Here is a 15,957-nt window from a genome sequence, read left to right on the forward strand (position 1 = left end):
GGCGGTGTCCCCTAGGGTCCCGTCACCAGCTGAGGGGGCACAGGTGTAATGCCGGGCGGTGTCCCCTAGGGTCCCGTCACCAGCTGAGGGGGCACAGGTATAATGCCGGGCGGTGTCCCCTAGGGTCCCGTCACCAGCTGAGGGGGCACAGGTATAATGCCGGGCGGTGTCCCCTAGGGTCCCGTCACCAGCTGAGGGGGCACAGGTATAATGCCGGGCGGTGTCCCCTAGGGTCCCGTCACCAGCTGAGGGGGCACAGGTATAATGCCGGGCGGTGTCCCCTAGGGTCCCGTCACCAGCTGAGGGGGCACAGGTATAATGCCGGGCGGTGTCCCCTAGGGTCCCGTCACCAGCTGAGGGGGCACAGGTATAATGCCGGGCGGTGTCCCCTAGGGTCCCGTCACCAGCTGAGGGGGCACAGGTATAATGCCGGGCGGTGTCCCCTAGGGTCCCGTCACCAGCTGAGGGGGCACAGGTATAATGCCGGGCGGTGTCCCCTAGGGTCCCGTCACCAGCTGAGGGGGCACAGGTATAATGCCGGGCGGTGTCCCCTAGGGTCCCGTCACCAGCTGAGGGGGCACAGGTATAATGCCGGGCGGTGTCCCCTAGGGTCCCGTCACCAGCTGAGGGGGCACAGGTATAATGCCGGGCGGTGTCCCCTAGGGTCCCGTCACCAGCTGAGGGGGCACAGGTATAATGCCGGGCGGTGTCCCCTAGGGTCCCGTCACCAGCTGAGGGGGCACAGGTATAATGCCGGGCGGTGTCCCCTAGGGTCCCGTCACCAGCTGAGGGGGCACAGGTATAATGCCGGGCGGTGTCCCCTAGGGTCCCGTCACCAGCTGAGGGGGCACAGGTATAATGCCGGGCGGTGTCCCCTAGGGTCCCGTCACCAGCTGAGGGGGCACAGGTATAATGCCGGGCGGTGTCCCCTAGGGTCCCGTCACCAGCTGAGGGGGCACAGGTATAATGCCGGGCGGTGTCCCCTAGGGTCCCGTCACCAGCTGAGGGGGCACAGGTATAATGCCGGGCGGTGTCCCCTAGGGTCCCGTCACCAGCTGAGGGGGCACAGGTATAATGCCGGGCGGTGTCCCCTAGGGTCCCGTCACCAGCTGAGGGGGCACAGGTATAATGCCGGGCGGTGTCCCCTAGGGTCCCGTCACCAGCTGAGGGGGCACAGGTATAATGCCGGGCGGTGTCCCCTAGGGTCCCGTCACCAGCTGAGGGGGCACAGGTATAATGCCGGGCGGTGTCCCCTAGGGTCCCGTCACCAGCTGAGGGGGCACAGGTATAATGCCGGGCGGTGTCCCCTAGGGTCCCGTCACCAGCTGAGGGGGCACAGGTATAATGCCGGGCGGTGTCCCCTAGGGTCCCGTCACCAGCTGAGGGGGCACAGGTATAATGCCGGGCGGTGTCCCCTAGGGTCCCGTCACCAGCTGAGGGGGCACAGGTATAATGCCGGGCGGTGTCCCCTAGGGTCCCGTCACCAGCTGAGGGGGCACAGGTATAATGCCGGGCGGTGTCCCCTAGGGTCCCGTCACCAGCTGAGGGGGCACAGGTATAATGCCGGGCGGTGTCCCCTAGGGTCCCGTCACCAGCTGAGGGGGCACAGGTATAATGCCGGGCGGTGTCCCCTAGGGTCCCGTCACCAGCTGAGGGGGCACAGGTATAATGCCGGGCGGTGTCCCCTAGGGTCCCGTCACCAGCTGAGGGGGCACAGGTATAATGCCGGGCGGTGTCCCCTAGGGTCCCGTCACCAGCTGAGGGGGCACAGGTATAATGCCGGGCGGTGTCCCCTAGGGTCCCGTCACCAGCTGAGGGGGCACAGGTATAATGCCGGGCGGTGTCCCCTAGGGTCCCGTCACCAGCTGAGGGGGCACAGGTATAATGCCGGGCGGTGTCCCCTAGGGTCCCGTCACCAGCTGAGGGGGCACAGGTATAATGCCGGGCGGTGTCCCCTAGGGTCCCGTCACCAGCTGAGGGGGCACAGGTATAATGCCGGGCGGTGTCCCCTAGGGTCCCGTCACCAGCTGAGGGGGCACAGGTATAATGCCGGGCGGTGTCCCCTAGGGTCCCGTCACCAGCTGAGGGGGCACAGGTATAATGCCGGGCGGTGTCCCCTAGGGTCCCGTCACCAGCTGAGGGGGCACAGGTATAATGCCGGGCGGTGTCCCCTAGGGTCCCGTCACCAGCTGAGGGGGCACAGGTATAATGCCGGGCGGTGTCCCCTAGGGTCCCGTCACCAGCTGAGGGGGCACAGGTATAATGCCGGGCGGTGTCCCCTAGGGTCCCGTCACCAGCTGAGGGGGCACAGGTATAATGCCGGGCGGTGTCCCCTAGGGTCCCGTCACCAGCTGAGGGGGCACAGGTATAATGCCGGGCGGTGTCCCCTAGGGTCCCGTCACCAGCTGAGGGGGCACAGGTATAATGCCGGGCGGTGTCCCCTAGGGTCCCGTCACCAGCTGAGGGGGCACAGGTATAATGCCGGGCGGTGTCCCCTAGGGTCCCGTCACCAGCTGAGGGGGCACAGGTATAATGCCGGGCGGTGTCCCCTAGGGTCCCGTCACCAGCTGAGGGGGCACAGGTATAATGCCGGGCGGTGTCCCCTAGGGTCCCGTCACCAGCTGAGGGGGCACAGGTATAATGCCGGGCGGTGTCCCCTAGGGTCCCGTCACCAGCTGAGGGGGCACAGGTATAATGCCGGGCGGTGTCCCCTAGGGTCCCGTCACCAGCTGAGGGGGCACAGGTATAATGCCGGGCGGTGTCCCCTAGGGTCCCGTCACCAGCTGAGGGGGCACAGGTATAATGCCGGGCGGTGTCCCCTAGGGTCCCGTCACCAGCTGAGGGGGCACAGGTATAATGCCGGGCGGTGTCCCCTAGGGTCCCGTCACCAGCTGAGGGGGCACAGGTATAATGCCGGGCGGTGTCCCCTAGGGTCCCGTCACCAGCTGAGGGGGCACAGGTATAATGCCGGGCGGTGTCCCCTAGGGTCCCGTCACCAGCTGAGGGGGCACAGGTATAATGCCGGGCGGTGTCCCCTAGGGTCCCGTCACCAGCTGAGGGGGCACAGGTATAATGCCGGGCGGTGTCCCCTAGGGTCCCGTCACCAGCTGAGGGGGCACAGGTATAATGCCGGGCGGTGTCCCCTAGGGTCCCGTCACCAGCTGAGGGGGCACAGGTATAATGCCGGGCGGTGTCCCCTAGGGTCCCGTCACCAGCTGAGGGGGCACAGGTATAATGCCGGGCGGTGTCCCCTAGGGTCCCGTCACCAGCTGAGGGGGCACAGGTATAATGCCGGGCGGTGTCCCCTAGGGTCCCGTCACCAGCTGAGGGGGCACAGGTATAATGCCGGGCGGTGTCCCCTAGGGTTCCGTCACCAGCTGAGGGGGCACAGGTATAATGCCGGGCGGTGTCCCCTAGGGTCCTGTCACCAGCTGAGGGGGCACAGGTATAATGCCGGGCGGTGTCCCCTAGGGTCCTGTCACCAGCTGAGGGGGCACAGGTATAATGCCGGGCGGTGTCCCCTAGGGTCCTGTCACCAGCTGAGGGGGCACAGGTATAATGCCGGGCGGTGTCCCCTAGGGTCCCGTCACCAGCTGAGGGGGCACAGGTATAATGCCGGGCGGTGTCCCCTAGGGTCCCGTCACCAGCTGAGGGGGCACAGGTATAATGCCGGGCGGTGTCCCCTAGGGTCCCGTCACCAGCTGAGGGGGCACAGGTATAATGCCGGGCGGTGTCCCCTAGGGTCCCGTCACCAGCTGAGGGGGCACAGGTATAATGCCGGGCGGTGTCCCCTAGGGTCCCGTCACCAGCTGAGGGGGCACAGGTATAATGCCGGGCGGTGTCCCCTAGGGTCCCGTCACCAGCTGAGGGGGCACAGGTATAATGCCGGGCGGTGTCCCCTAGGGTCCCGTCACCAGCTGAGGGGGCACAGGTATAATGCCGGGCGGTGTCCCCTAGGGTCCCGTCACCAGCTGAGGGGGCACAGGTATAATGCCGGGCGGTGTCCCCTAGGGTCCTGTCACCAGCTGAGGGGGCACAGGTATAATGCCGGGCGGTGTCCCCTAGGGTCCTGTCACCAGCTGAGGGGGCACAGGTATAATGCCGGGCGGTGTCCCCTAGGGTCCTGTCACAAGCTGAGGGGGCACAGGTATAATGCCGGGCGGTGTCCCCTAGGGTTCTGTCACCAGCAAAGGGGGCACAGGTATAATGCCGGACGGTGTCCCCTAGGGTCCTGTCACCAGCTCAGGGGGCACAGGTATAATGCCGGGCGGTGTCCCCTAGGGTCCTGTCACCAGCTGAGGGGGCACAGGTATAATGCCGGGCGGTGTCCCCTAGGGTCCTGTCACCAGCAAAGGGGGCACAGGTATAATGCCGGGCGGTGTCCCCTAGGGTTCTGTCACCAGCTGAGGGGGCACAGGTATAATGCCGGGCGGTGTCCCCTAGGGTCCTGTCAGTAGCTGAGGGGGCACAGGTATAATGCCGGGCGGTGTCCCCTAGGGTCCTGTCAGTAGCTGAGGGGGCACAGGTAAGTGTTGGGGGCACCTGTCACCCAACACTTCCTGCATCTGTCGCCCCCTGCACCTCCTGTCACCCTGCACCTGTCATGCTGCACTTTCTTCACCTGCCACCCTGCAGTTCCTGAACCTGTCACCCCGCACTTCCTGCGTCTGTCGCCCCCTGCACCTCCTGTCACCCTGCACCTGTCATGCTGCACTTTCTTCACCTGCCACCCTGCAGTTCCTGAACCTGTCACCCCGCACTTCCTGCGTCTGTTGCCCACTGCACTTCCTGTCACCTTGCACTTCCTGAACCTGTCATCCTGCACCTGTTATCCTACACTTGTCATTCTGCACTTCCTGCATCTCACCCATCTCTTCCTGCACCTGTCACCCTGCATTCCTGCACCTGTTACTCTGAACTTCCTTCACCTGTCATCCTGCACTTGTTGCATTTGTCACTTTGAACTTCCTGCATCTTTCACCCATCACTTCTTCCACCTTGCATCCTGCACCTACCACTCCACACTTCCTGCATCTGTCGCCCTGCACTTGCAATCCTGCACCTCCTGTGCCTGCCATGCTTCACTTTCTGCAATTATCATCCTGCACTTTCTGCAACTGTCACCCTGCACTTCCTCCACCTATTATCCGGGACTGCCTGCACATCCTGCAATTGTCATCGTACACCTGTCGGCCTGTATTTGTTTTTCACGCCTGTCATCCTGTACCAGTCATTGTGCATTTCCAGCATCTGTCAACCATCACCTCCTGCGCTTGTCACTTCCTGCACCTGATAGCCTGCACTTTCACACTGAACTTCCTTGACCGATCACCCTGCACTTTCTGCACCTGTCACCCTGTACTTTCTGCACCTGTCACCCTGCACTTTCTGTACCTGTCATCCTGCACCTGTCACCCTGCACTTTCTCCACCCGTCATCCTGCACCTGTCACCCTGCACTTTCTACACCTCTCACCATGCACCTGTCACCCTGCACTTTCTGTACCTGTCACCCTGCACTTTCTGCACCTCTCATCCTGCACCTGTCACCCTGCACTTTCTGTACCTGTCACCCTGCACTTTCTACACCTCTCACCCTGCACCTGTCACCCTGCACTTTCTGTACCTGTCACCCTGCACTTTCTGCACCTCTCATCCTGCACCTGTCACCCTGCACTTTCAGTACCTGTCACCCTGCACTTTCTCCACCTATCACCGTGCAGTTTCTGCATCTCTCATCCTGCACTTTCTGTACCTGTCATCCTGCACTTTCTGCATTTCTCACCCTCCACTTTCTGTACTTGTCACCCTGCACATTCTGCATCTCTCATTCTGCACCTGTCACCCTGCACTTTCTGCATCTCATCCTGCATCTGTCACCCTGCACGTCCCTGCACTTGTCACCCTGCACGTCCTGCACCTATCACCCTGCACCTGTCACCCTGCACTTTCTGCATTTCTCACCCTGCACATTCTGTACTTTTCATAATGCACATTCTGCATCTCACCCTGCACCTGTCACCCTGCACTTTCTGTACCTGTCACCGTGCACTTTCTGCATCTCTCACCCAGCACCTGTCACCCTGCACTTTCTGCATCTCTCACCCAGCACCTGTCACCCTGCACTTTCTGCACCTGTCACCCTGCACTTTCTGCACCTCTCACCCAGCACCTGTCACCCTGCACCTGTCACCCTGCACTTTCTGCACCTGTCACCCTGCACTTTCTGCACCTCTCACCCAGCACCTGTCACCCTGTACTTTCTGTACCTGTCACCCTGCACTTTCTGCACTTTCTGTACCTGTCACCCTGCAATTTCTGCATCTCTCACCCTGTACCTGTCACCCTGTACTTTCTGTACCTGTCACCCTGCACTTTCTGCACCTGTCATTCTGCACTTTCTGTACCTGTCACCCTGCACTTTCTGCATGTCTCACCCTGCACTTTCTGCACCTGTCACCCTGCACTTTCTGCATCTCTCACCCAGCACCTGTCACCCTGCACTTTCTGTACCCGTCACCCTGCACTTTCTGCGTCTCTCATCCTGCACCTGTCAACCTGCACTATCTGTACCTGTCACCCTGCACTTTCTGCATCTCTCATCCTGCACCTGTCACCCTGCACTTTCTGCATCTCTCACCCAGCACCTGTCACCCTGCACTTTCTGTACCCGTCACCCTGCACTTTCTGCGTTTCTCATCCTGCACCTGTCAACCTGCACTTTCTGTACCTGTCACCCTGCACTTTCTGCATCTCTCATCCTGCACCTGTCACCCTGCACTTTCTGTACCTGTCACCCTGCACTTTCTGCATCTCTCATCCTGCACCTGTCACCCTGCACTTTCTGCATCTCTCACCCAGCACCTGTCACCCTGCACGTCCTGCACCTGTCACCCTGCACTTTCTGTACCTGTCACCCTGCACTTTCTGCGTCTCTCATCCTGCACCTGTCAACCTGCACTTTCTGTACCTGTCACCCTGCACTTTCTGCATCTCTCACCCAGCACCTGTCACCCTGCACTTTCTGCATTTCTCACCCAGCACCTGTCACCCTGCACTTTCTGCATTTCTCACCCTGCACATTCTGTACTTGTCACAATGCACATTCTGCATTTCTCACCCAGCACCTGTCACCCTGCACTTTCTGCACCTGTCACCCTGCACTTCCTGCATCTCTCACCCAGCACCTGTCACCCTGCACTTTCTGCGTCTCTCATCCTGCACATGTCACCCTGCACTTTCTGTACCTGTCACCCTGCACTTTCTGCACCTCTCATCCTGCACCTGTCACCCTGTACTTTCAGTACCTGTCACCCTGTAGTTTCTGCATCTCTCATCCTGCACTTTCTGCGTCTCTCACCCAACACCTGTCACCCTGCACTTTCTGTACCCGTCACCCTGCACTTTCTGCATCTCTCACCCTGTACCTGTCACCCTGTACTTTCTGTACCTGTCAGCCTGCACTTTCTGCACCTGTCATTCTGCACTTTCTGTACCTGTCACCCTGCACTTTCTGCATCTCTCACCCTGTACCTGTCACCCTGTACTTTCTGTACCTGTCAGCCTGCACTTTCTGCACCTGTCATTCTGCACTTTCTGTACCTGTCACCCTGCACTTTCTGCATCTCTCACCCTGTACCTGTCACCCTGTACTTTCTGTACCTGTCAGCCTGCACTTTCTGCACCTGTCATTCTGCACTTTCTGTACCTGTCACCCTGCACTTTCTGCATCTCTCACCCTGTACCTGTCACCCTGTACTTTCTGTACCTGTCACCCTGCACTTTCTGCACCTGTCATTCTGCACTTTCTGCACCTGTCACCCTGCACTTTCTGCATCTCTCACCCTGCACCTGCCACCCTGCACTTTCTGTACCTGTCACCCTGTACTTTCTGTACCTGTCACCCTGCACTTTCTGTACCTGTCACCCTGCACTTTCTGTACCTGTCAACCTGCACCTGTCACTCTGCACTTTCTGCATCAGTCACTCTGCGCTTTCTACACCTGTCACCCTGCAATTTCTGTACCTGTCATCCTGCACCTGTCACCCTGCACTTCCTGCACCTGTCACCCAGCACTTCCTGCACCTGTCACCCAGCACTTTCTGTACCCGTCACCCTGCACTTTCTGCATCTCTCACCCTGTACCTGTCACCCTGTACTTTCTGTACCTGTCAGCCTGCACTTTCTGCACCTGTCATTCTGCACTTTCTGTACCTGTCACCCTGCACTTTCTGCATCTCTCACCCTGCACCTGCCACCCTGCACTTTCTGTACCTGTCACCCTGCACTTTCTGCACCTGTCATTCTGCACTTTCTGCACCTGTCACCCTGCACTTTCTGCATCTCTCACCCTGCACCTGCCACCCTGCACTTTCTGTACCTGTCACCCTGCACTTTCTGTACCTGTCAACCTGCACCTGTCACTCTGCACTTTCTGCATCAGTCACTCTGCGCTTTCTACACCTGTCACCCTGCAATTTCTGTACCTGTCATCCTGCACCTGTCACCCAGCACTTCCTGCACCTGTCACCCAGCACTTCCTGCACCTGTCACCCAGCACTTCCTGCACCTGTCACCCAGCACCTATCACCCAGCACTTCCTGCGCCTGTTATCCTGCACTTTCTGCAGCTGTTATCCAGCACCTTCACAAATATAAAATATGTAGTATGCTAGTATATAAGGAGAATCAACATATAAAAACATTTATTTTTATTAATGGCAAGACAAAAAAGCACACAGACGTATAAACAAAAGGGCTGACAGACTATACAAAAATGAGGTGAGCCTACAATAAAGCCACCGCCTGTCCTCATCTATAGCAACCGATCACAAGACACCCAACAAAATAGATCAATATCTGCAGAAATGGAAAGATGTAATTTGTACGGACACAAAGTGATGGTCCAATAATTGAAGCTAATAACAATGCAATCATACCAAAACAATAAATACAATGTACATAGTACAAAGAAATATTCCTCAAAGAGTAATAATGTCACATAGAATAGTGTATGATATTGTAACTATCAGTACAAATAACCATCAGAATTAAAAATATAATATGGCATAATAAAGATAGAAACACAAGGAACCTGCGCCATAAGGCAGTAATAGGATGGGGAGCAGAGACCTCAGGCGTATAGCCTCCCATCTGTGGCTTCCTCAGGGGTGAAGTGTGTCTGTCATCCCGCGCTTGTCGTCCTGCCCCTGTCGTCCTGAGCCTGTAGTCCTACCCCTGTCATCCTACCCGTCATCCTGCGCCTGTCACCCTGCGCCTGTCACCCTGCGCCTGTCGTCCTGCGCCTGTCGTCCTGCATATGTCATCCTGCATCTGTCATCCTGCATCTGTCATCCTGCATCTGTCATCCTGCATCTGTCATCCTGTCCATGTCATCTTGTGCCTGTCATCTTGTGCCTGTCATCATGCGCCCGTCATCCTGGGCCAGTCATCTTGCGCCTGTCATCCTGCGCCTGTCATCCTGCCCCTGTCAGCCTGCCCGTCATCCTGCGCCTATCATCCTGCTCCTGTCATCCTGCGCCTGTCATCCTGCGCCTGTCATCCGGCCCCTGTCATCCGGCCCCTGTCATCTTGTGCCTGTCATCCTGCGCCCGTCATCTTGCACCCATCATCCTGTGCCTGTCATCCTGCGCCTGTCATCTTGTGCCTGTCATCCTGTCCATGTAATCCGGCCCCTGTCATCTTGCGCCCGTCATCCTGCGCCTGTCATCTTGTGCCTGACATCCTGCATCTGTCATCCTGTCCATGTCATCTTGTGCCTGTCATCTTGTGCCTGTCATCCTGCGCCAGTCATCTTGCGCCTGTCATCCTGCCCCTGTCATCCTGCCCCTGTCAGCCTGCCCGTCATCCTGCGCCTATCATCCTGCTCCTGTCATCCTGCGCCTGTCATCCTGCGCCTGTCATCCGGCCCCTGTCATCCGGCCCCTGTCATCTTGTGCCTGTCATCCTGCGCCCGTCATCTTGCACCCATCATCCTGTGCCTGTCATCCTGCGCCTGTCATCTTGTGCCTGTCATCTTGTGCCTGTCATCCTGTCCATGTAATCCGGCCCCTGTCATCTTGCGCCCGTCATCCTGCGCCTGTCATCTTGTGCCTGACATCCTGCATCTGTCATCCTGTCCATGTCATCTTGTGCCTGTCATCTTGTGCCTGTCATCCTGCGCCAGTCATCTTGCGCCTGTCATCCTGCCCCTGTCATCCTGCCCCTGTCAGCCTGCCCGTCATCCTGCGCCTGTCACCCTGCTCCTGTCATCCGGCCCCTGTCATCTTGTGCCAGTCATCCTGCGCCTGTCATCCTGCGCCTGTCATCCTGTCCATGTCATCTTGTGCCTGTCATCCTGCGCCCACCATCTTGCGCCCGTCATCCTGCGCCCGTCATCCTGCATCTGTCATCCTGCGCCTGTCATCCTGTCCATGTCATCTTGTGCCTGTCATCCTGCGCCCACCATCTTGCGCCCGTCATCCTGCGCCCGTCATCCTGCATCTGTCATCCTGCATCTGTCATCCTGCGCCTGTCATCCTGTCCATGTCATCTTGCGCCTGTCATCCTGCGCCCGTCATCCTGCGCCCGTCATCCTGCATCTGTCATCCTGCGCCTGTCATCCTGCGCCTGTCATCCTGCGCCCGTCATCCTGCGCCCGTCATCCTGCATCTGTCATCCTGCGCCTGTCATCCTGTCCATGTCATCTTGTGCCCGTCATCCTGCGCCCGTCATCCTGCGCCCGTCATCCTGCATCTGTCATCCTGCGCCTGTCATCCTGTCCATGTCATCTTGTGCCCGCCATCCTGCGCCCGCCATTCTGCGCCCGTCATCCTGCGCCAGTCATCCTGCGCCTGCCATCCTGCGCCCGCCATCCTGCGCCTGTCACATTTGTTACAATGTTTGCTGGTCAGATACTGGGTCGCATTGCTGGACCTGTGCTGTTCTGTGTTTGTATCTGACAAGTTGATACATTTGTTACAATATTGCAGCTGTTGTAACTGCTGGAGGAGTCGTTACTCGGCAGGGGAGCGCGCCATTAGTAGTTGGCGCAGGTGTAACAAACTGCTGGATTCGAAGCATAAAAAAAAAAAAAAATGATTGGACGCCATGTTTACGGACATCATTGTGCATTTTGTCCTCTACCTTGAGCATATGACGTCCCCCTGAGGCCGAGACCTGCCGACCGAAAACTTCCAGAAGCCGGAGGAGCGGGTGCTGGTTCTTCTGCCCTTATAATGGCTTACAGATGTCGGCAGCTCATTCACGTTCTGCCTGGGAGAACGCAAATTCGGTCACTTTACAATTTCGCACCTCGGCCTCTGGACTCCTCGAATCTCAGGGGGCAAAACGCTGAGTCCAGGCCACACTTGTAAAACCATCACTGAAGGCGCGCCGCCGTGGCGGAGCGTGGATGGGTGCAGAGCTGAAGACGTATCTGAGAGGCACGCGGACAATAACAAGACCCTGATTTTTCGCGCCATTTCAGTTCAGTCTATTTTTTAAAGAATCGCCATTCAAGCTCCTCCTGAAGACGATGCCGGGTGGATACCTCTACCGTGGCGCCCCTCCACCATGATTCCTGCAATCTGACAGCTGCTGTGACTGTACGGATCACGCCCGCACCTCGGCCGCTCGCTACGTGTGACGTCGTGAACAGTCGTGTGAGTGACGGTCTGCCAGTTCATTCTCCTCGCGCTCGCACGTTTTCTGGGAGATGATCCCGAGAAACATGAAAGAAGAGAATGTGGTAGCGTTTATCCGTAATGTAGAGCGACGGACGCGGTCTGGAGGGCGGCCGGGATTCGTGTCTGAGACCTGTAACCAGCTGTGCGAGCGCAGCCGCCGCTCCGTCAGAAAGTGACGCTAACGCGTCCTGACAGCTCCACGCACAAGACAAACAAACAGAAGGAATCGCTAACACAGAAGAGTCCGACTTCACACAAACCACAACAGATCTCCCCAAAAACACCACGCCTGCCAGCGAAACCGCCGGGAGGAGGAACCTGCCTCCCCAACCATGGACACAGCGTGGAAACTGCAGAGAAGGGGACTCAGAGATGGATAGATAAAGGAAGAGAGTAACTTAAAAAGTATTCACACCCCCTGAACTTTTCCACATTCTTCACATTACACCCAAAAACCTAAATGTATTTTATTGGGATTTTTTGTGATACAACACAAGGTAACAAGTACGTGAAATGATACAAGTATTTTAAAAACATAAATCTGAACATCGTTCTTTGCATTAGTACTCAGCCCCCTGTAGTCTGATGCCCCTAAATAAAATCCTAAGTGACCAATTGCCTGCAGAAATCTCATAATTAGTACATTGTGTCCTCCTGGGTGTGATTTGTGTAACTACAGCTGTTCTGTGAAGGCCTCGGAGGTTTGTGTGAGAACATTAGGGATCAAACAGCATCATGTAAACCAAGGAGCTCACCACACAGGTCAGGGATAAAGTTGTGGAGAAGGATAAAGCAGGGTTAGGTTATAAAATATAGCACGAGCTATGAACATCAATCCATCATCCAACAATGGAAGGAGTAAGACACAAGTGCAAACCTCCCAAGACATGGCCGTCCAACTAAACGGACATCCCAAGCAAGGAGAGTGCTAATTAGAGAAGCAGCCAAGAGGCCTATGGTCACTGGAATAGCTGCTGAGATCTAAAGCTCAGGGGGGAGAATCTGACCTCAGGACAACTATTAGGTGCCTACTCTGCCAATCTGCCCTTTATGGAAGAGCGGAAAGATGATAGACATTTGTGAAAGCCATGAAAGGGGACGCAGCGAGGATGTGGAAGAAGGGGCTCTGGTCATACGAGACCAAAGGAGAACTGTCTGGGCTAAAAGAAAAACGCTATGTGTAATAGAAAACTAACCCTGCACATCAACCTGAAAAACACCATCTCCAACATCATACACGGTGGTGACAGCATCCTGCTGTGGGGAGGCTTTTCTTCAGCAGGGGCAGGGAAGCTTTTCACAGGTGATGGGAAGATGGATGGAGCTACAGTAAATACAGAGCAATCCTGGAGGAAAACCGGTAAGAGGCTGCAGAAGACTTGAGACTGGGGCGTAGGTTCACCTTCCAGCAGGACAAAGACCCTAAACATCCTGCTAGAGCTACAATGGAGGGTTTATATCAGAGCATATTGATATGTGAGAATGGTCCAGTCACTGTCCAGACCAAAATCAGTAGATGTGCAGAGCTGGAGAGACGGACCCCAAAAGACTGCAGCAGTAACTGCAGAGATAGGTGGTCCTACAAAGTACTGACTCCGGGGGGCTGAATACAAATTCTCAGATTTAGCTTTATAAAATAATGAGTAAACCTCGTATCATTTCCTTAACGCATCACAAATATTTGTTACGTTGTGTTATGTCACATAAAATCCCAATAAAATACATTTCAGTTTGCGGGTGTAACGTGAAAAATGTGGACAAGTTCTTGGGGTATGAAGACATTTTCAAGGCACTGTAGATATGAAATACAATGGACATACAGTGTAATGCAGCCCTTTGTAACCCCTCCCCCACCCAACGCCTGCACCCCGAGACCCCCCACCATCCTCCATGACCACATGAGGGTCTTACAAGGTCCTCGGCCAACTAATACATTGTAGACGGATACAAGAACGCTGCGGGGAACCATCCACCCCTCACTATCGGCCGTATGTCCTCATCTCCTGAAATACTCTGTGCCACGGGAACATCCTCCTCCTCTCACTACGTGACGTCAGTCTGTGACTTCCCAGGTAACACACCATAAAATACTCTGTGCTGCTGTGACGACAATGCAATGACTGGTAACTGACAGCCTTCCATGACGAGGCCGGCTGCAGATGACCCCAGTGATCAGTCCTAGCTTTGGAGACGTTTGCTGGATACATTGTATCGTGTTCCCATGTCAGCAGTCCCATGTAAGGAGAATATGACGGGATCTTGGGGAATTTGGCGGCTGGTGCTGACAGATTCCATATGGTCGGAGCTGGTAACGTTTCTTTCCCTCGTCCCTCATGGCCGGTCCCGGATGTCTCCGCTCCAGCTTCTCGCCTTCCTTCCTGTCTGGAAGGTTTAATGTCCCGGTAATTAGGAGAATGATAAATGGCGCAGAGAGCCGAGCGCCCGCTCTCCTGCCCTCATAATCGGGTTAGGCCTAAAAGCCCATTTATTCCACTTCCCACCCTCCGTCCCCCAATCCAATCTGCTCAGTGACTCCGGCAAATCCCCCCAGACACAATATGTGGAGGATCAGGGGCCGCAGATGCCCACCGGCCCGCCGAACCCACCAGAGATGTGTGCTCCGAGGAAGACCGCACAAAGCCGCCGCCTGAGAGCCGACAGGAAGGCAGCACAGCTCCGGCAAGGTACATGCACAGATACCCTGATGATCATCTCCACCAGCCCCATGTAAAGGGGCAGAAATCTCCGAGAAACCTGATGATCATCTCCACCAGCCCCATGTAAATGGCCAGAAATCTCAGCGAAACCTGATCTTCTCCACCAGTCCCATGTAAATGGCCAGAAATCTCCGAGAAACCTGATGATCATCTCCACCAGCCCCATTTAAATGGGCAGAAATGTCCACAATCACCCAATTAATTCTTAGTGTCGCAGACGAGGGGGATGAAGATGCAGAACGCTGTGAGGAGAGTGAGCAGACATGGAGAACACGTGCTCTCCTCCTCTCTCCTGTTTCCTCATCTCTCTCTTCTCTCTTTCTTCCCTTTGTTTCTTGATTTCTATTTTTCTCTCTTGTCCTCGCTCTTACTCTGCTGCTTTCTTGACCCTTTTCTCTTTCTCTCTTTTGCGCCTCTTTCTTATTCTCTCCTGCCTTTTCTCCTCTTTCCCGGTCTCTGTCTTCTTTTCTCTCGTCTTGTCTCTTTTGCTCCCTCTCTTACCTGTCCTGATTATTTCTTTCTTGTTATTTTTTTCTCTTTTTTCTCTTTTCTATTACTTATTTTTTCTCTCCCCTGCTTCCCTGTCCTCTCTTTCTCATCTCTCTCTTCTGTGTTCATATTCTCTCCCTCGCTCAAAACACCTTCTCCCTATACTGACATTGTGTCCAATATCTCTCTCCTCCTTTTCTCACACGCTTTCTTGTTCTCCCTTTCTCTCTCCTCCTTTCTTTTCCTCTTTCTCTCTCTCCTGCTTTCTTCTTCTCTTTGTTTTCCCCTCCCTTGCTCTCTCATGGTCTTGTCATCTCTCCACCTGTCTTGTGCTTTCTTGTTCCCTCTCTCCTCTTCCTTGCTCTCTCTTCCTCTCCTGTTTTCTTGTCCTCTCTCCTGCTTTCTCCTCTTTCTTTTCCATTTGCTCTCTCTTGCTGTCTCCTGGTCTCTTGTCATCTCCCCACCTGTCTCGTGCTCTCTTGTTCTCTTTCTCCTCTCTTCCTTTCCTCGCTCTCTCTTCTCTCTTGCTCTCTCCTGCTTTCTTGTCCTCTCTCCTGCTTTCTTCTTCTCTTTTCCTCTCCCTTGTTCTCTCTCTCTCCTGGTTTCTTGTCCTCTCTCCTGCTTTCTTCTCTTTCTTTTCCTCTCCCTTGTTCTGTCTCTCCTGGTTTCTTGTCCTCTCTCCTGCTTTCTTCTTCTCTTTCTTTTCCTCTCCCTTGCTCTCGTCATCTCTCCACCTGTCTCATGCTCTCTTGTTCTCTTTCTCCTCGTCTCCTTTGCTCTCTCTTGCTCTCTCCTGTTTTCTTGTCCTCTCTTCTGCTTTCTTCTCTTTCTTTTCCTCTACCTTGCCCCCTCTCTCTCTCTCCTGGTTTCTTGTCCTCTCTCCTGCTTTCCTTTTCTCTTTCTTTTCCTCTCCTCCTTTGCTCTCTCATCTCTCTTGCTCTCTCCGGTTTTCTTGTCCTCTCTCCTGCTTTCTTCTTCTCTTTCTTTTCCTTTCCCTTCTCTCTCTCGCGCTCTCCTGGTTTCTTGTCCTCTCTCCTGCTTTCCTTTTCTCTTTCTTTTCCTCTC

At 55.7% G+C, this 15,957-nt stretch overlaps 2 protein-coding genes across 4 annotated transcripts in view; both read right to left on the reverse strand.

Moving 5' to 3' along the window:
• CNTFR (ciliary neurotrophic factor receptor) overlaps nucleotides 1–15,957 on the reverse strand; it is a 614,589-nt gene that overhangs the window by 444,191 nt on the left and 154,441 nt on the right. The window lies entirely within an intron of this gene.
• LOC138637321 (octapeptide-repeat protein T2-like) lies at nucleotides 13,911–15,618 on the reverse strand. The gene is made up of 2 exons (XM_069728824.1): nucleotides 15,096–15,618; nucleotides 13,911–14,068 (listed from the first exon to the last, which is right to left on the reverse strand). The coding sequence occupies exons 1-2, from the start codon at nucleotides 15,616–15,618 to the stop codon at nucleotides 13,911–13,913; spliced, it is 681 nt and encodes a 226-aa protein (XP_069584925.1).

The sequence above is a fragment of the Ranitomeya imitator genome, chromosome 1, assembly GCF_032444005.1.
Source record: "Ranitomeya imitator isolate aRanImi1 chromosome 1, aRanImi1.pri, whole genome shotgun sequence".
Classification (NCBI taxonomy): Eukaryota; Metazoa; Chordata; class Amphibia; order Anura; family Dendrobatidae; genus Ranitomeya; species Ranitomeya imitator.